The sequence below is a fragment of the Sciurus carolinensis genome, chromosome 6, assembly GCF_902686445.1.
Source record: "Sciurus carolinensis chromosome 6, mSciCar1.2, whole genome shotgun sequence".
Lineage (NCBI taxonomy): Eukaryota > Metazoa > Chordata > Mammalia > Rodentia > Sciuridae > Sciurus > Sciurus carolinensis.
Genome location: NC_062218.1, coordinates 65,231,916 through 65,253,151, shown reverse-complemented (window position 1 = coordinate 65,253,151; position 21,236 = coordinate 65,231,916). Strand labels below are relative to the sequence as shown.

General features: G+C 38.7%; 1 protein-coding gene and 1 pseudogene across 2 annotated transcripts in view; both read left to right on the top strand.

The window, feature by feature from the left end:
* Nucleotides 1–11,051: 11,051 nt before the first annotated feature.
* LOC124987717 (uncharacterized) lies at nt 11,052–11,184 on the top strand (annotated as a pseudogene).
* A 7,131-nt stretch (nt 11,185–18,315) lies between these two features.
* Homer1 (homer scaffold protein 1) overlaps nt 18,316–21,236 on the top strand; it is a 136,256-nt gene continuing 133,335 nt past the window's right edge. For both annotated transcript variants that reach the window (XM_047555341.1, XM_047555340.1), the window contains exon 1: nt 18,316–19,368. In XM_047555341.1, coding sequence (XP_047411297.1) covers nt 19,364–19,368 — 5 coding nt within the window. In that variant the 5' untranslated portion in view covers nt 18,316–19,363. The remainder of the gene's footprint in view (nt 19,369–21,236) is intronic.

The window sequence follows — 21,236 nt, the reverse complement described above, 5'->3', positions numbered from 1 at the left end:
GTTGCCTTCTGCTTTGGGAAAGGAAGCAATCTTGAAGACTTTATTGTTACCATAGCTGCAAACTTATGTTGCCTCATTAGTAGATCTAAGCCCACCCTCAATTTAGCTGAGAATGCACTTCTGAACTTCCTCTCTCCTGCATTTTCTGTAACATGCACAGGACCTCAAAACTCAGCTCCCAGATCTGAAATTTTGAGATCCTGTCCAATTCAAGCACTGCTTGTTAGATATGCCAGCAGTTTCTAAACAAATGATTCTGCAAAGTGGCTACATTAATACTTACAAATTTTTATTTTCTGAAACTCTGTTCTCTTCTATCAACACTGTTACAGAAAGGTGATCCGCCCCTATTCCATCTGTCCAATATTACTTGGTACTGTCAAAAAGTGAACTTGGCCATTAATTTAAGCTGATCTCTTCCTTTTCCTGTGTGTAACACCTAGCTCATTCCCAACTATCTGCCATCCTTTATATTACCACTTTCCCCTTCAAGTTCTCCTGTCTTGCCTACCTGAATTCTAATCAAGTTTTTAGAGCAGGACCCCAAGTCTCAAATAAAGCCTTTGCTGCTGTGACAGTGCCATGGCCATCTGTACATAGGCAGAGAGAACTCAATATCTTTCTACATATTCTTATGTCCTGTGCTCTCCAAACTATGGCTGAATTTCTAATTTGTACTCTTGAGAACAAAGTTTCTTAAAACAGTAACCTCTCTATCAGGTGGTAGTAATCATAGTATGTCATAGTAGGCACCAGAGTATAGCATATGCCTTGCCCATTCTCCCAGTCCTAGGGCCTTCCCCAAGTGGAGAGACACACTGATGAGCAAAGCTGGATTTTTCTTTTCCTTTTCTTTCTTTGATGTGCATGTGTGTGTGTGTGTGTGTGTGTGCATGCACACACATGTGGTGCTGAAAATGAAACTAGGGATATTCTGCCACTGAACTACATCCCTTGCCTTGAACTTGAGATCCTCAAAATCCTCCAATCTCAGCATGTTGAGTCTCTGGGATTATAGGCGTGTATCACCAAACCCTTGGCTAAAGTTGGGTTTTTCTCTGAGTTGATTAGAATTCTGCTGAAGAGTCAATAGCAGTTGATCAGTTTCTTATTCTCAAGTATTATATGGGAATGGTAGATAGTTCATACTGATCAATGGCAAATGCCCTACCATTATTGGATGAAAAAAATTCTCCTTTTGTACACAGGAATGACCTCTTGGCTCTCATGATGTTTATAAAGCATGGACACATTTGGATACATTTCACTGACTCAGAATATTTCAAGCATGACTATTTCACACCTAGTTGAAATCTCACCAATATTTTCTAGTTTAGAATAATCTATTTTACAATTCTAAAAAATTTAAATGTTTCCAATTCAGGAAATTAAAAAAATACAATATATCTGGAGAATGAGCATTTCCTATGACAATTTAATTTCACCTGGCTAGTTCTATGACCTACATGATTAAAGATTTAAAGTTCTCTGTTACATGTTAATTGCTTAATGTGTTGATCATGGACCTTCTAACTAGGTATAAACTTCTCAAGGGCAAGAACATAACACAAATGATTCTGGTACTTCTCACAGTTCTTAGTATAATCCTGAGCATATTAAGATGTTAAATATGGAAGCTGAGGTTGTGGCTCAGTGGGAGAATGCTTTCCTAGCATGTGTGAGGCACTGGGTTTGATTCTCAGCACCATGCACAAATAAATAAAATAAAGGTCCATCCATATCTAAGTATTAAAAAAAAAGATGTTAATTTGAATTTGCTGATTTAATTTAGTTAAAGTTACTTTTAGAATGAGGTGTTTAAGTTTCAAATCAAAAGTTTTAGTTAAGAGATGGTGAATCATTAGTGATCAAGGGGAAGAAAAAAAAATTATCCTAGATGGTTCTAATGAAGAGACTTTAATGAAAAGACTACTCAAATGTATATAGGCAAGGTTAAGAAAAAAGACATTGTACTGGGTGCAGTGGTGCATGCCTGTAATCCCAGTGGCTCAGAAGTCTGAGGCAGGAGGATTGTGAGTTCAAAGTCGGCCTCCACAATTTAGGAAAGCCCTAAAACAATTTAGCAAGACCCTGTTTCTAAAGAAAATATTAAAAAGGGGCTGAGGATGTGGGATGGTTAAGCCCCTGTGGGTTCAATCTCCTGTACCCAAAACATAAAAAAGAGGCATAGTATGGTGCCTCATGCAGAGGCCAAAAGGAGAACCATTTTTCCTCCCAAGAAAATAGAGTCTGAAGGAAACAGTAAGAGCTGGAGCTGGGGAAGAAGGTCAACCAGGCAGAAAGTGCGACTGAGAAGTGAGACAGCTACTGTAAGAGATCTGCCCTCAGATCTCCTACATGTTTCAACTTAAAAAGAGTCAAAGACATAGAGTCAGAAAACTTCAACCTTCTGAGGTACAGAGCAGGGTAGAAAAGGGTGGAAGAAAAATGAAGATGAAGAGGATCAAGGTGGCACTGAACAGACTGGCCAAATAACAAGCACGGAAGGTCTTCATTATAAATGGGGACAAGAAAACAGCTAATTCCCTATTTAACTGGAAGCACAATTATCTGAAAGAAAAAAACAAACAAACTAAGTCTAACTTAGCCAAATTTAGGGTGTTAATTTCTTCATTAAAATCCTTTTAATATAATCTGAATAAAGACAATAAATGCTCTGTTATACTCAAAGTATTCATTTTTTGCATTGTAGAACCAGAGAATGAATACACATATCTGTCACTGTGGCAATGAAAAAAATTTATTTACCAACATAACAGACATCACACCCAAAAGTGGGGGCTATACCGCTTAATGAGCATCTCTGGATTTTTTCAGTGAAGTAAAAAAATATGTATTTCCTCTGGGGAGGAATTGTTATGAATAATGTCAAGCTGATCTCTTTATATTTAAAATTTATTTATACTTTTGTTTCATTTCTATTCACAACCTCAGAGGGGTTAGAAAATATTTACAGAACTAGAGTCATAGAATGTGAAGATATTAAAGATCTTGTAATCTACCTTTTCATTTAACAGATAAATAAACTTCAACAAATTGAGTCACCTGCCATTGATTTAACAGTTGTTTGTGGCAGAGCCAAAGAATACAAATAGTCTGCATCTTAATCCAGTTACCCCTACTTCTACAAATGCTTGATTTAGCTCCAGTTCAATTGCAAAAGAGCACAGGGGTTAAAGTCAAAGGTTTGAAATTAAGCAAATTACCAGCTGGATTTTAGGCAAATGTCAAATTCCTATTGAGGCTATATTTCTTCCCCTACACAGTACAATACTGATGGATGGGTGTAGATACCTACCCTGATAAGATTGTTATCAGTTGCCTGAGTAAATAGACATAAAATAGGTAGCATAATTCTTGACATACAGGGAATGCCCAATAAACAAAAGCAATTATATGGTAATTATGAAAAGTTTTTTTTTTAAATTACTTGATAATTTATTAATAGAAGATGGTCAAAAAAGAATTTGAGAAGCACTATGCAGGGAACACTAAATCAAGAAGAGAACCTTTAAAGAAATGAGAAGTAAAGCAGAGGATGATGGAAGCAACTGGGATGGAAAGGAAAGCAAAGTCCTAACAGAGTAAATTAATTCATTTTATTTTTTTCCCTCCATCTTTACTACAGAAACATTGTGAAGAGACTCCATTGCAAAAACTTTTTAAATTAATAGAATTTATTTTTTACAGCAGTTTTAGGTTTAGAGGGAAAAAAACTACCTTTTGATTCACAGCAATTGATACTACTGAATCTAGTGAAAATTTGAAAATATTTGAAAAGCAAAAAGCACTTTATAGATACAAGGTGGTATGTTTCTTATGAATAAATAGTGAGTACCCAGGACCTAGTAAACATACCAGAAAGAGATGAGTCAATGGAGCTCAATCTACATAGGTTTTTAAAAAGAATACCAAGGATAAAACTGTAATTGCTAGAAAAGTTATATACCCTGTTATGGCAAACTCTCCAAGAGACTAACAAATTGCCTATCTGAATTCTATCTAAAAAACAATAGGCACAGCCAGAAAGTTACAGATAGTATCATAGCATACTGAGGAAACTAGTTGAATCTGTAATTGAGGGGTAGGATCATTGAAAAACATAGAAACAACCTTCAGGGGAAAAGGCACCATAGCTTATAAGGGAAGTTCATGCAGAAACTGAGTTCTTTAGGGAAATGATGACTCTTGTGCTAAGGGAAAACTAGTAGATAAAATTGACAAATGTAAGGCTCCCCCCAAAAGTCCTATATAGAGAGATATTTCCTACTCTTAAATCAGAAATTTTAATATTGGGTCATCATTGGATTGATGGCACTTTAAAAATATATAGATAGGGAAATAGTTTAAAGTATATAAAGCAATAAACACACACTAATTTCATAAAGCATCCAGAACAGGGTTTCAGAGATCCCTCAGTGCTGGAACACACACACATACACACACACACATATATATATATAAAATTTGTGTAAAGTAGTCTAGAAGACAGAACTCCAGGTTCATAGATGATATTGAGCTCTTCCAAGTAGAAAATACCAACAATAGCAATGAGGTGGGGGATGGGGAAAATCTGGTTTGGTTAATTAGGTAAAAAAGTAGGAGCTCACGTTCCTTTACACTCACATACTCCCTTCATAGAGGTACTGCTAGTTAAGGGGTGCCTTAGAAACTGTCTTCCCAGTTTATAAACTATTAATTTCTTTAAGAAACATATATTACTAGTTCTGGTTCAGCAGCACTAAGCTCAGAGCATGCCACATAATAGGTGTTGGTAAAATGAAGCCCCAGTGTTCATTCTAAATTAAGTATGTACTGGGGGCCAATGATAAAGGCAGCCTATTTTCCCTCTGGGTCTAAATAGTGAAATATTTTTGTCATTCTAAAGAAGTTTCCTAAAGGAGTTAGGTGGGCAACAGAACTCCGAAGACAGTCTTTCCCTTAAGAATAAATATTTTGTGGAGGTTAGGTTGAAAATTGTAGGTATCCTAATGTCGGGACAAATGACACGTTAACTAACTCAGGCTGACTCCTTACGCCCTGGCGAGTGAGCAAGATCAAGGCCTCAAAGGCGGTTTCAAAAGTTAATGACGATAAATTGGACCACCATCAGGGACTGGTTAACAACAGTTCTGCAAACATGATCAGCTCATGCTTGCCATATAGTCCTATGGGACTCTCGCCTGTGTGAACCCCCACCACTCCCCTTGCTGACCTTTAAGCTGATTGGTTCCCGCCTAGCTTCTACTCTACATAAAAGCTGTGTGACTTCCTCAATAAACGAGTTCCTGCTGTGACTGGTCTTCCTGATGTGTCTGATTGTCCTCCACCCGGAGGGCTGGGTGTGGGCGGTCAGTAGGCCCTACCTATCCCAGTCTGGCCTTGTTGGGGAGAGTCCCCTTCCCTTGTCGCTGGCTGAGAAGAGCAAGGGGCTTAAGACTCCGACATCCTAATATACTCTTAAGTGTGCATTTAACTCATGGCCAAAGTTTAAGGCCAACTTTGAGATGTCTAAAGGCCTTAGAAGGGTGACATAGCACCTATGTGATACCCTAAAACCTATGTAATTAACCCAAGGTCAATAATAATCTGCAGTTTAGTTTATAGATTTAAGACTAAAATGTAGTAGCTCAGAAGGATTCAGAGATCATTGAGCATGAAGTAGAAAAAATTTTGTATTTGTGTGCTAGGATCTCTGTTCCGTTTTCCTTTTGCACTTGGTAAGATCACAGAGTTGGTATCATCTGCCTCTGTGTAAAAAGTTCACAGCTTTTAGATGTTGTAAAGGAAAATAATACATTTAGACTAAAATAATACATTTTAGTCTGTTTCCCTAATTCTTACATAGCCTAATGTTTCTTTTCAATTTACATACTCTTGTTTTTGTGGTATTAGGAATCCTTTAAACCCAGGGCCTCACACATAGTAGGCAAGTACTCTACCATTGAGCTATATTCCTAACCCTATATAGTTCCTCTTAAGCAGCTGATTACAAGGTGATACTATAAGGAGTAGTATCAATTTTCACATCAGTAAAAGAAGCAGAAAACTGTCTCTTGTATTACACGTACAAAGAGAATATTTACTAAGCATTTACTATGTAGTACGGTTTTATACTTCATTTAATTATCATAGGAAGTCCTTCAGCTACTATTATCATTTACATTTTAGAGTCTAGAAAACTGAGGCTCAGAGATACTAAATAACTTACCAAATGGTACTTGGCTGGACTAAGAGTTCTCAGACTCAAAATCTGTTTGAATCCATATCCTATGCTTTTAACTTTCTTATTTAAATAAGGACTTGGTGATATGCTTAAAGGTTGTGTTTGTATTTGATTATGATTAGTATTAACATAACAAAAGGCACTGTCATTAAAATACCTTTTCATCTTTATCTTTAATCATCTTTTATCTTTACTTTTAAAATATTTTCATCTTATTCTATATGCAGCCTGCCCTGTTAGTACAACATCCACCATTATAGATTATAAAAACTATTTTTCAACAGGGACATGTTGCTGAATGTCATGACTATTCATGTGGTGGTTCTGGTGCTTTCAAATAAATTTGTTTTGTGGTGCCCACTCTATTGCATTTTTGAGTAGGCTGTAAATCTTGTTAAAAACCAATAAAAATATAATTTCAGAATTTTTTAAAAGCAATCTCTCATGTCACTGGAGTCTCAAATCCTTTCTGTTTCTACTCTCTTCTTTGTTCAGTGCAAAAAAGATTATGATAAAAATACTTTTATCTTTAAAGATATAATTTTTTTGGTTAAAAAAGCAATACATGATCATTTGAAAGAATTTAGAATATGTATAAAGAGATAAGGAAAAAAATCCAAAATTCCATTATCTAGAAATAAAATATGACAAATGTTTTAATGTACTTCCTTTAAATATATATGAGATCAAAATGTTAACTGGTTTATTTTAAGAGATGGTATAAGAATTTCACATAATTTAAAATTATACACACACATACACATTCATCTAAGATAGTCATGCTATTTTCAAATGCTTTCTCTAAACCCATTTCTCTTCATGGTAATTATAAGGGGTTATGATGATAAACAAAGAATTGGGTAATTTGCCTCAGGGAATTGAAAAATATGAGAAATACATAAAATGAAAATTTTGATATTTTTGCACATTTTGATTTTTTGTTTACAACAAAGCAAATACCATATAAAAGTCTTAAAAATAGCTAATATTTTTTGAGTGCTTTCTGTGTGCCAGAAACTATTCTAAGGGATTTGCTTGTATTAACTCACTAAATCCTCCCCAAAACTTTTTAAGGTAGGAATTATTATTTATTTTCCATTTTACAAATAATAAAACTTAGACCTGCTAAGTAATCTGCTTCAAGTCTCAGTTTACCAAGAAAACAATCACGGCAAACTATTATGGATTTTATTTGTTCATTGGGTTGTTTTAACGGGAAAACAAAGATGATAAATTAGGGCCTTAACATGGAAATATGTCTTCATTTTAGGAAAGGAAATGATAATCCTACCCACTATTCTGGTAGCTAAAGAAGGTTAAAGAGTTGAATGAACACCTAGAAGAATCAGGTTGAGCCTTTGGACTAAAAGAGCAAGTTGGTAGATCAGGATCAAGGACATGGAGTTGCTTAATGACAGAACTGAGATACAAACCCAGACAGGGTATCACCAGAGTCCATACTTTATCACTTCACAAAATTGCCTCTATGAAGTACAAAGAAGAAAGGGAGCAAAAAGAAAGCCAAGGTTTGCTAATTCCAGGACCCAGTGATAACTGCTGCCATCATGGTGGTAAATATATTTACAGACCCTTTTTGATGCAAATCTTCCCTATGTTTTGGCAGAATACCTGGTGATACTCCTAAAAAATGAGACCATAGGAAGCTTGTGAGGAGTCACTTCAAGGCCATTTCTCATTTGCCTCCCTATCTTGTCAAGGGTGTCAAGAGACAGTTGCTCACATCTGGATTCTAAAAAGATAAGAGGTTTTCTGCTTTTCCCTGTGCAAAGCAATTTACATGCAAACTATCTAGAATTAGGTCAATTTTCACAGGCTAAGGGCAGAGTCTCCCACAAGACTTCCCTCACTTTAGATACCGGCCCCAAGTTCAGGAATTCCCAGACCAACACACTTCTGACTAACTGGCTACACATTCAAGAGTTCCCATTATCCCTTCACATTTTATAATTCACTGGAATGATTCACAGAACTCAGGGAAGTCAATAACTATGATTTTATTTTAAAGGATAAAAGTATAGCCAACTGAAGATATACAAAGGGCAAAATCTGCAAAAGTCCCTAACATGAAATTTCCATGAATTCGTAATATTTTGCTGTACTGGAAAATTAATGTGTGATTATCAATCAAGGAAGTTCACTTGTGCCTCAAGTGTCCCGAGTTTTTAATGGGGCTGCTTTATGTAGGCATGATTGACTAACTCTGTGCATGTGAATGAAATCAATCTTTAGTCCCTCTCTCCTCCCTAGAGATTGGGCAGATATCACTTGGCCCAACTCTCTAATGACATGCTTGATCTTTCTAGTGTGGCCTGAGTCATTAGCCTAAGCTTAGGTATGGTCCAAAAGCACACTATAAATAACAAAGACATTCCTATCCCTTGTGAAATTCCAAAGATTTAGCAGTTACTACTCAGGAGGAACCAGGAACAAAGGCCAGCCAAATTCCTTACTATGAGATACCCCCTTCTCTTACCATATGAAATAATCTTTCTCTGTGTGTGTGTATTTGTGTGTACAGGATGTGTGCTGGGGATTCAACCCAGGAGGGCCTTCCATATGTCATCCATCCCCGTTTGTTTCTGTGTTGTCCTATGGGATAGGGGACAAGGAGGAAGTGGCACCTTCGCTGTGCTTCTTTGGCTAGTTATATAAGTAATATACTGCCTGAATTTTAGAAGGGTTTGTTTTTCTTTACTGGTCATATCTGTAAGTCTTGTTCGACCTATCATGCAGAGAAATTTTAAAAAATGTCAAGGTGACAAGTAAGGGGGATTAAAGTATTCAATTTGCCCTAGCAATTTTGACTTTCAAGAACATGCAAATAGAACTTTTCAGGAAGCTAGATGTGAGAATCAAGCATGGACGAAAGCAGCAAAAATGAGCTGTGCAGTGATGACTGACACCACAGGAGAGGACAAGTTCTCTGAAGGAGACTGCAAAGAAGTTAATGGTGAAGGACTACTGTGATGTGAGCCCAGACTTGTGTGGCCATAAAATCTCTGAATAAAAAATGATTTTAGGGTCCTACATCCCACCTCTTCTGGGATATAAACATCTTTTCTACATCATCCCAACAATTGATCATACAATTGTTTCTGTTCCAGTAGAATCTAGTTAAGAAAACTCAGCCAGTTCTTCTTGAGGCAACCAATTCTACTAGTATAGATTGAATTGCTTTGTGTTTTCTCATATTGAGTTCAAACCTTCCTTTTAATAATTCTAACTATTGATTCTTTACCGTCCATGGAGCACATGACCATTATCTATACTTTGTGATAGATCTGCTGTGAAGTCAACCATCATGTCTCCCCTTGATTTTATGACCAGCAAATTAAACATCTGCCTTCCTCCACACTCACATGGCCTTGTCTTGGTCCTCGTTACCTTAGTTATTGTGCTATCTCATCAGTATTTCTCTTAAAAAAGAATATCCAGATCCAGTTTCATTAGTGGAGAGTATATGAAATTACTGCTTCCAACAAAATGGCCTATTTCAAAATTTTACATGTATTTTGTGTACATAAGAGTATCATCTTTCAAAAAGAATATGAGGGCAAAATTAATGCATATTAATTTCTTGAGGCATTTTACAAGTGAATTTTAAACATTTGTGTATTTTAAATATTTTAAAATAAGTTGGTTTGGTCTTATACTACTAAAATAATATATGGTTATGTTAAAAAAAAGCAAACAATACAAATATTATTAGGAAAAAGTTAAAAAAAAAATTCCCCCTCTGAAATATAATTGTACTTCCCAAAGGAAACCACAATTTTATTGTGTGTATCCAGATCATTTTCCTGTATTGGGGATCTTTTCATATCTGTACTATGTACATACCTTATTCTTTTTAACAGCTACATTGTATTTCATTGTGTTTACACTGTCATTTATTTAGCTAGTTTTCTATTTCTAGACATACAGGATTTGTTTCTTTTTTCATTTTAAAGCACTACAAAAAAACTTGTATGTTTCTTTGAACACTTGAGCAGATATATCTGTAGGATAAACTCCTTAAAGCAGATCTGCTGTGTCAACATTTATATATATCTTTAAGGGCCCACCCTTCCCACTCCCACTGTGTGGTAGTGCCTGTTTTCTCAAGTGCCAAACTTTAAAATGACTCCTACCTAATAGCTGTCAAAATATAATTTGGGTTGGATATCGTCTACTTTTCCTTCTAGATCGACCCTGTGATTTTCTTTTCCCTGCTCATTGCCTCAGGATCGGTGGAGCTCCAGGACATCTGCACAGACCACATCATGGGCTCTTGTGCTTTCTGCAGGTCAATTTTAGGACAGGAACACTGGAAAGAGATGAGGTAAAGCGGGTAAGGTTGAGGTATTTGTTTCCTTGGCTACCTCTCTGGGGTGGGGGTGTCTCTGGGCTGGCTGTGACCCTTAGGCAAAGAACACAGCTCTTCAGTCTTCTTCACAGTCTTTTGTCTCCAGGTTCTAAGCCCCTGTTTTCTCCTGTCCATTCATGCATACAGTGGGTAGTCCTGACTCAATCAGGTAACTTCTACCTAAGGATAACTGAAACTCTTAGCAAGTCATTCATCCAATAATTACTTATTAAGCACTCACTATGTGCTTAGACACTGTCTTGCTATTGTAGATGAGCAAGTGAACAAGATAGACAAAGTTGCTCTTCATGGGATTATGTTCTGTAATGAATACGTAACCTTATTTAAGATAGTGTTGAATATATTATGAGGAAAACAAAACAAATTAAGTGGAGGCTTAGTGACCATGGGTGTACAGATAGTTTATGAAGCTCAGGAAGCTTTGTGCAGTGGCAGTATGGTTGCCAATGAGGTTATGTGAGGTGTGATTATTGCTAATTGAAAACTTTTCCCAAAACCCCACCACGACTTGCAATATAGTTGGCATTGGCAATTTTTGAGTCTGTACAGGAATTGAATTTAAAAAAAAAAAAAAAAAAAAAAAAAGGAATGTTCAGCACTCTCTGAAGAGATGTAATTTGAGCACAGAACTAAATGATGACGAATAACACACTTTGTGAAGGTCTTGGACATGTTTCAGGCAGAAGGAACAAGAGGACAAAGGCTCTGTGTTTGCAACAAGCTTGCCAAATTTGAAGAGTAAGAGTAATACAGAGTGACTTCAGGCTGTGTGCAAATACAGTGGTTTGCTTACTGGACAGCCACGGACCCTTCATCCTGGCTGCAAGAGATCTAATTTTGCTCAGCCAAGATATGCAGATGCAGGGGAGGAACCACTTGCTTGAGCCAACCAGGACAATCCTGTTCTAAACTGTCAGTGATTGATTTAGGGATGGGCACATAACCTATTTTTGACCAAGGAGAATAGGAGAGAATTTGCAGGGGGCAGGGTGCGAAGGAGGGTACGGGGGGGGGGGGGGGGGGGGGGGGGGGGGCTCTTAAGAGATTTTTCTCCCTGATAGGAAACCAGCACAAAGGAGAAAATTCTGTGCATAATTCCAGCTACCAGGGAGGCTGAGGCAGGAGAATCACTGGGCCCAACCTGGGCAAGAAGCAGCCAGGCAGATAGTAGCACAAGTCTGTAACCCTATCTGCTTTGGAGGCTGCAGGATTGCAGTTCAAGGCCATCCTGGGCAACTTAGTGAGACCTATATCAAAATAGAAAATAAAAAGGGCTGGGGATGTAACTCAGTTGTAGAGTGCCTCTAGGTTCAATCCCAAGCACTGCAAAAAAATAAAAAAAGGGAAAGGGGGCTCCTCATCCTCATTCCTTCCCTTCTTGCTTTGGAAACTCGCTGTCTGAATGTGATGCTTGAGAACACAGTTAAGTCTAATAATCACAAGACAATAAGGCAGGTTTAAAAAACAACACACTGAAGATGGCAAAGGGAAAGGACAAAAAGGACCCCACTGATACCTTGAACCTTTCAAACCAAATGTAGGACTATTTAGTGTTTTAGTCAGTTTTTTCGCAACTGTGACTAAAAGACTCAATCAGCACAACTGTAAAGGAGAAAAAGTATTTTCATAGGTCTTAGTCGGTAGAAGGCTGGCTCCATTTCTCAGGGCTCAAGGTGAGGCAGAACATCATGACAGAAGAATGTGGCAGAGGAAAGTGGCTTACATGGTGATTAGGAAGTAGGGAGAGACTCTACTTTCCAGATACAAAATATATATGCCATAGCCATGACCACAATGAGCCACTTCCTCCAGTCATACCCCACCTGCCTCTAGTTACCTCAGTTACCCCATCAGGGATCAATTCACTGATTAGGTTAAGACTTACAACCCAATCATTTCTCCTTTGAACCTTTTTGAATTGTCTCACATGAGATTTTGGGGGACACCATATCTAAATCATTAACACCTAAAGCTTCAGGCTTCTTGTAAAGCAAATAAAACACCTTCTAGTTGAAGTCACCATTAGTTGGGGTTTCTGTTACTTGTAGTTGAGAACCCAGCAATCCAAACACAAGAAAATGGAACCAAGAGAGGAAAACAGGCCACATTATGCAGTTGTTCCTCTTAGGGCAATGGAGTTTGGATCTTGTTCTAAGAGAAAGTAGTAATGACTCACTTGATATAGGCAAATTGTACTTCTATCATTTATATTATAAAATATGAAAAATATAATTCATGATTAACATAATGAATTTTTGGTGGTTAATTTTAAGAGTCAACTTGATTGGGTTACGGGATACCCTGATAGCTGATAAAGCATTATTTCCGGGTGTGTCTGTGAGGGTATTTCTAAACGACGCTAGCATTTGAATCAGTGGACTGAATGAGGAACTTACCCTCACCAATGTTGGGCATTTAATCTGTGTAGGACACAAGGAGAAAAAGTAGGGGAAAGGAGAATTCTCTTTTCTGGAGCTGGGACAAATATTCTCTCCACTGGACATCAGAACGCTAGGTTCTCAGGTCTTTGGACTGGAACTAATAGTGACACCAATGGCTCCCCTGGTTCTCAGAACTTTTGGCCTGAAAATGAACTATAGCACCAGTGTCCCTGGATCTCCAGATTGCAGATGTGGGACTTCTGGGTCTCCAAAATCATGTGAGCCAAATTCTACAATAAATCTCTTTTATATCAATCCAGATACCTCATATATACATATACATTCCTGTCTTTCTCTATATATATCCTATGGGTTTTGCTTTTCTAGAGAATCCTAATTTAGATATATTTACCATTTTCATTTTAATATTGAGAATTTACTATTTACAATCAGATTAAAAGAAAGAAAAGTTTCACAAAGAACTCATGAAGTATTCTGACTGAAACCCTCAAATCTTGAGGCTCTGACCTCTTATGCTTGGGAGACTCTTTTACATAGGTTCTAAGGATTACTTCGGCCTGCTTTAACAATGTCAGTCTTTACTAATTATGTTCTGCTTCAGAGTTTGCAGTTATCACTGTAAAGCTCCATCTCTTTGAAATAGTTTCTGCCTCAGCTTCATCTTTTAGAAAAGAAGGCAATTTCCTTTCAAAAGCATGGCTGTCCTGAATACCTCGGGTGTTGTTTTTCTCCTAGCTGGCACCAAAAGAGTCACAAAATGAGGTAGCTCATTTAAAATATTTTCCTCATGGTTGTTCTGTTCTCCCATTCAGGAAAAAGATTATTGGTTACCATGGCAATCAGCTTCCACAGCATTCCATTCTGAGTAACTGCACAGGTATAGCACAAGTTATACTCCACATTCTTTATGGTGGTTCTCTGCAGATCTGCATATTTTCCCAGCCTGTTCTCTATAACTGCAGCTTAAAACAATCAACCAACCAACCAAACGACCTATGGTTAAGCTAGATAATTTTTCAAAGACATTCTATCCTCTGAATATTAAAAAAAATACATATGGAGTTGCACAATTTTCTCTAATTTTGTTCTATTTAGGTCCTACCTGACGGTGCCTAACTAAAAACTTTTTGGCATTTTGTTTCACAAGTCTAGGATTGTATTTGTATTTCTTTGAGCATATTTGAAAAATGAGTGATGAACTTATAGTTAACATAAGAGTAAGAGAGGTTTGAATTCATCTTCCACATTCTATATCATAGTTTTCTATGATAATTCTCCAATTTCCCTTCCTCTACTACCACCAAGCCACTCTGATAAAAGTGCAGAAACTCTTGGAAGGGGAAAAATTGTCTTCAAACACTGACTTGAAGATGCCGACCACTTGTATTCCCACCCTTAAGACTATTTCTTTTTTAAATGGCACAAAGAGTCTCTTGAGACTGTGTTACCCTGTTTCTATTGAGAACATTATTGATAATAATAAAAAATGGTTTTACACAGGACAAATACAATTTAATGGTACCCTAGGTCTGCCAAATGTAGAATGATTTTGGAGAGTCCACTGGATAAATTGTTCCCCTATAATGCTTTGATTCTGTTATCAATACTTTTAATCTTTATTGGTTATTTTCTTCATAATTATGGTCATAGACTAGGAATCTTGAGACTTCTATTGTAATGAAGTCTTTTTTACCTACTATTTCTATGATTTTATTTGAAGCAACTATTTGGTAATTAAAAAGAGGGAGCTTGAAAGAGAGTGCTATTATCTAATATTAGGCAATTAAAAATAAAATCTGGCTTTAACTCTCTTTCCTGCAATTTTTTTTTTTCTATTTCATGAATGCCTTTTCATTGAAAAAGAGATATCTCATGACCAAATCTATGAACACCCCATTGGAGATTGCCATCTCCTATTAAGGGCATGGAAGTAAACTCGGTAACTAAAACAGATGCTTTCGCCCACAGATTCTAAAATCAGAGGGTATTCATAAACCGCCCCACAAATTTTCAGAGTGTAGTGGGAAACAGGAACTGTTAAAAAATTTGAAATGCTACCAAAGTATTTTCTTCCTCTTCCGGTAAAAGAAAATACATTACTTTCTAGGAAGTGCACTATTAAAAAAAAAAATCCAAAACAAACAAAAAATACCAAAGAAATTAGTATTGAGAATTCATGACTAGAATTTGGGTTACATCAGCTCATTTTGGAAGAAAAGGTACTTGGTTATAGACAGAAAACCATAAAAAGGTTCTCTGAATCCTCTCAAAACTGTATTGGAATTGTTTCAAGGGGGAAGACAAGGTATTTATGTTCTGAGAAGATATACCTATCTTATATAAAATGTTTCTAGGTTTTATTTATTACTTAGGGTATATGGACATCTATGTGCTTCCTGATATACTTACTACTCCCACACAAACTAGAAAGAAAAATTGACCAATTAAAGGTAGAATTTTCTAGATTAAGAGGTTGAACTAATCACAGAAACTTTGGGTAATTATACTTTAGTATACTCTTAGATTTATGTAGGAAAAAGATGCTCTCAACTTTGTTGACAAAAGACAGCTGAGAAGTAATCATGTGGCTGTCGAAAACAGAAACTAATGAAGGGTCAACATTCCAAAAGCTTGAAGGCAGCTGACAAACTTTTGACAGCTGGGTAAAGATCAGGGGGAAAAGGTGTGAGAGGAAGTTGTGATGAAAGGTAGAATGAAGTGTTTGAAAATGGTAAAGTGAAAGCTTTAATTAATATGGAGGGAAGGAGCTGAAAAGAAAATTGTTCAGTTCAGAAAGGAAATAGTTCATAGAGAAATTTTTGTAGAGTAATAACGCAAGTTGCATTTTAATTTGCAGGGGTCCAAGGAATGACATTATCTGAAGAATGGCAGTTCTGTTATTTTATACATAAGATGCTCAATTTGTCTGAAATATGTTAGTATAAATTTCAATTATTATAATAACATAGACAAATTGGCAAGCAGGGATTTGTTTTTCATTATAACCCTCTTTAAAAAAAAAACAAAACCTCACTACCTTTACTATTTTCAACTTTAAGGAAGATTATGATTTTATGTGAAGACAACAACCACAAAGCCTGAATCAGTGGCAAATTGGCCCTAACTTTTTGTTGGTGTCCTTTAATCTTGGGTTTCTAACTTGAGCAAGGAAATGTAAATGCAGAAAGTTGAAAATCAAAGTTCCTTAACTAGGAATCATGTGAGTTACTTAACGCTAAAAAAAAAAAAACCAAAAAATAAAAAACCATTTTTTAAGAAACCACACAGCATATATTCTATTGAGTTTTGTTTTGTTTTGTTTTGTTTTGGTATTGCCTTGATATTAATTTATAACTCTTCTAACGCATAGTTTGGTAATCCTATGTCCTGGATTTTCCAGGTCACTTTAGATTTTGAATATTTTGCTTAACGCTAATTGGTGTGTCCGGATTTGGGTTTGCAAAATATGGCCACTAAATTTATAGACCAACTCTGAAACAGTAATGGAGTTTGGTAGTATGTAGTAATTCTATTTGAGTCATGATTATCAAGTTTAATCAAATAAAATCAATGGTCATTATTTGAATCTAATAAGCTGTCTTGAAACATTGAGGTTATTTAAAAACTTATAGCAATTTACAATTTGAAAGGCACTCATGTGATTTTTATAGACACAGACACGCACGTAGCTGTAAATCTATAAATGGCTATTCATTCTTGCCATACAGGAAAAGAAGAACATACTTGAGATATGGCAGTAAATTATTTTACGGCTAAAACTAAGAAAGACAAAAACAATCTAAATGTGTGTGTAAATAAAAAAGGATTTGTTGTGGAATTCATATTCTTAATAAGGACAACTTAAGAGGGTTCACTGGCATTTGCAGTGTATATGATGATAATTATCTGAGTGAACTAAATTTCATTTGAATGAATTTGATTATTCCATACCAAATCTGATGGTCTTCCTCTCCTCTAATTATTATCCTTTATAACATTATAATGTTTGTTCGTGGTTCCACTCTGTCCATAACTTAGGTGGTAATGGGGCTTAAAAGTTGACTATGGCCAGAATGATATTTAAAACTCCTTTGGAAAATTAAGGTGATTTTCCTCCTCATTGACAATGTATCTATCACTAGCGATCAGGCTTTTCCTCCTACCTTCCCCTGCTGGTTGGGACAAGAGAAGCCCGGGAATGCTGCAGCAAGGGGTAGGAGTGGGAGATAGGATATTACCCGGTTGACACTTCTGCACTGTTGTTATGAATGATTCACTCGCGTTTGGCACATTTGTTGCAAGGAAATCTCCTCCTGCCGCTTCCTTCTTCGAGCTCTTCTCGGGCTGTCTCCTGTGCTTTGGCCTTTAAGGAGAAGTGAGAGCAGGTGGGCACAGAGGAGCTCGCCGAGTACTCCTCCTCCTGCTTCTTCCCTAATTTAGCAGTACTTCCGGCCGCGTGACATCATCCCCCGCACCCCGGTGACGTGAGCGGCGGGTGACGTGTGTGCGCAGAAGAGCGCGCTGACGTTGCTATTTAAAGGTTCTCCTGCGGGGAGGATGGAGACACAGCGCGAGCACCTGGTGTGGGGCGCGGAGGAGGCTGTGGCGGCAGGGATCCGGGCCAGGAAACAGCGGAGGAGCAGAGCGCAGGGCCCGCCCGCCGCCGGCCACTAGGGGAGGGGGGAAGGAAGGAAGGACGGACTGACGGACCTGCCAGCCGGCCAAGCTCCCCACGAGGGCCAGCTGGGTCCCTGACCATCAGCCTTCCACGCCGCCTCGCGGCTCTGCTAGCTCCCGCTTCCCTGAGGGCCCGGCGGCCCTCGGGACGGGTCCGCGCCCAGTCCTCCGCCGCGGCTCCGCGGCGGCAGCCGCTCTCGCCCCCTCCCACGAGCAGGAGGAGGGACCGAGCTCCCCCCTCGTTCTCCCCGCCCCCTCTCCGTCCTCCGCCCCCCCGCATCCCGCTGTGCTGCCGCGCTCGCCTCACGCCGGCGGCGCTGATCCGGGAAGCGGCGCCCTACGCTCTGCACGCGGGCCGGTGGAGGCGGAGGCAGCGGTGGCTTCGGGCCGCCGAGGCTGGCACTGCTCTGTCCAGCGGGAGCTGGAGCCCGGTGGAGGCGGGCGGTGATGGAAGTGTGAGGAGGCAGCGGCGGGGCCCGGGGAATGTGAGGCGGCGCGTGGCGGCGGCGCGGAGCGTGAGAGACGAGCAGAGGTGGGGGCGCTGGAGCGGCGGCTCTCCTACAGCTTCGAGCCCCGCTCCCTTGCCCTCAACGCGGCGTTAGCCTATCTCCTCAGCTCGGGCGGGTGCCCGTCGACTCTTCAGCCCCCTCCACCGCCGCCTCCCGGCCGCCCCGGAGCTGGGGGCAGGGTGCAGGGGGAAAGCGTGGAGCTTAGCTCTGATTCATTCATTCCCCACCGACGGGAGCTTCAGACCCGCTGTGCTCAGGAGAGAAGCGCGAAGAGGGGGCAGCCTCGAATGAAGAGCCGGGCGCGAACCGGGCTCCATTGTGCTCGGCGACAGGGGGCGGGAAGGGGCTGAGGGAGGTGGGATCGGGCCCCCTCCTCCTGCTCCCCGGCGTGTGCTGCGCCCCCAGCCTGCTGCCTGCCTGGAAATGGCTCCGTTTATTCTCTTCGGGAGAATGAATCGATCCTGCCCAGCCTTCTCTTCCTCCTCCCCACCTCCTTTCTGCTCCGAGTCTTAGGAGGAGAAAATTAAAAAGACAGATTCCAATGTGGAGTGCCGTGCACGTCGCGAGCTGCCGGGTTTGCACTTCGAGGAGATTTTTCTATGTAGTTTTTTTTTTTAATGTAAGCCCAGGGAAGCAGTGGTATTACTGCTTTTAGGATTTTTATTAAAGTGCACGTCGCGTTGGGTTGCACAGTTCACCCCCAGGGACCTGGTGTGGTGGAGAAATTTGAACCCACAGCCTTAGCACCGAAAAGGCCGAGTTACCAGGCTCTCCCTGAGTGTCGTGGAGGACATGAGCGAAATGACCAGCGAACTCATTTTTTATAGGACTCGGTGAAGCTGGTTTCTGCGTTTTCCTACATGTACACTCATTTTGTGGAATAGAGTTGACCGCTATCTCCTCCACGCAGCATTTTAACTCTTAATGAGCAAATGCCTCCTCTGTTTGAACGTTTTGGTATAGACGAGAGAAATCATTTTACCTAAGAGAACGAATTGAATTATCGGCATCATTGAAATACCTCCGGAAAAGGATCTCGGGGGGTGGAAAGCAACTGCGAAATAGCAGACGGAGAAATTCCTTTGGAAGTTATTCCGTAGCATAAGAGCAGAAACTTCAGAACAAGTTTTCATTGGGCAAAATGGGGTAAGGATTTTTGTGCTTATCACAGCTTGCAATCTGTTTATTTATGTGTGTTATTGACCGGTGGTGGTGACTGTTTTGTTTGTTGTTTTTCAAGCAAATCTGCCCTTTGGCTAAGCTGGTCCTACTTTAAAATAGAGATGTGCTAACCTTTTAACAAGTTATTTTTTGTATTTTTATAGCGTGACAACAGAGGTCACAATTAAGGAACATGTATATTGTTTGTAACTTAATTATAATTTTATTAGTAATATTTACGAAGAACGTATTCTGTCAAATAACCACTTTATTGATCAGTTTGTTACCAAAATCAATGTCATCTTCGGTTTTGTTGACGGTATCTTTCAAGGAGATGTACTGCGTTCCCTCCAGTACTTTGGAAATAATCAGTTAAACAAAGGAACGATTGTAACCAGTGGTTAGACTACAGTCCTTGAAAGTGATCCACTGTAAATTGTTGCCCTCACAGTGCCCTCTGTTTTGCCCTTGAATCTCCAAAGCTAAAATGTATAGTTGATTTATTGGGGCATTAAAACGAAAATCTCAAAGTCTCACTGATGCGGTCTCCACAGTGCCAGGGCACTGGGTAGATCAGAGCTGGAACAGGAAAAGCTTTTGGTTAAAGGCTCTTTTTCGCTTTTAAGTTGAGACCTTTAGTTTGTGTTAACAGTATCAGCTGTGCACTGTCTTTCATAACTAAAGCCAGAAAAGAGTATACTTTTCCAACTTTTAGCTCCTCACTCTATCTTGATAAAATGCTAGTGACTACCCAATTTAAGCTGGAAACCCATAATATATCATTGAAGTAATGACCCACTCTTTTCTTTAAGATTGTCAGTGCTGTCTTTAAAGAGGAACTTCCAGAATTTTCATTTTCGTGGTTGAACAAACACATCTAAAGTGTAGTTGAGGGACAAGGTTTGAAATAGACTCAGATTCGTTTTGAGGATATAGGGGTGTGCACACACACTAATTTAGAGTATTTCAATAGTACCTTTTTATGGGAGTTAGAATCTGAAGTTTATTAAACCCAAACAACTTTAAAAATTTGGAATATATGTTGTAGAAGTTCTTCCTCAGGAATTAATGAGGTGATAATTATTTTTAAGACTTAAATGATAAATTATAAGAATATAATATGTTTTGCATAATTCGGGGTCCTACTAAGAGTAATTCAAATGCCTTATTCTATTTTTAGTGCTGCTGTTAGTGGCTTATTGACCGGAGGCAAATTACCTCAACAGTATGGACTGTTTTCTTATCTGTAAAGTGGAGGAGATAGGTGACTTTTAAAGATTTTTTTTCCAACCTGTAAAAATGAATTACTTTATTCCTCCTCCCATTTTAATGATCACTAGTTGGTTTCTTGAAGTGTACCTTTCAGATGCAGAAATTTTTTTTGTCTAATCTGCTTAAGCACTTAAATTGGGGAATAATAGCATTTGGAAAAGTGTTTTGGATGAGTCACACCAATTTTAAATGAGAGAAAATGCTGAAAAATACTAATATTCAAAGCCTTTGAAATATGGCTTCCCTTGAGCTTCTGCAGATCCTCTGTTAAAAACGTGGTGGAGTGTGAGCACGTTTGTGCGCACACACACACACAAAATCAAGCCGAGAAGGCTGCCTCCAGACTGTAGAATGGTAGTACCATGGAAGAAAAAGCAGTTTTCCACCACCTTTAAATGATAAGATTGCTCATTGTTTTACTAAGGAAAGCAAGGAATGAACTTAATACTAAGGGGACTAGGTTTTTAAAATATAAAAGTAAACTCACATTCGTAACACACATTTAGACACTAGCATAATTACTTTTTTTTTTATAAACAAGTTTGCCCTTTTTAAAATAAAATTTTAAAGGTGGCCTTAAG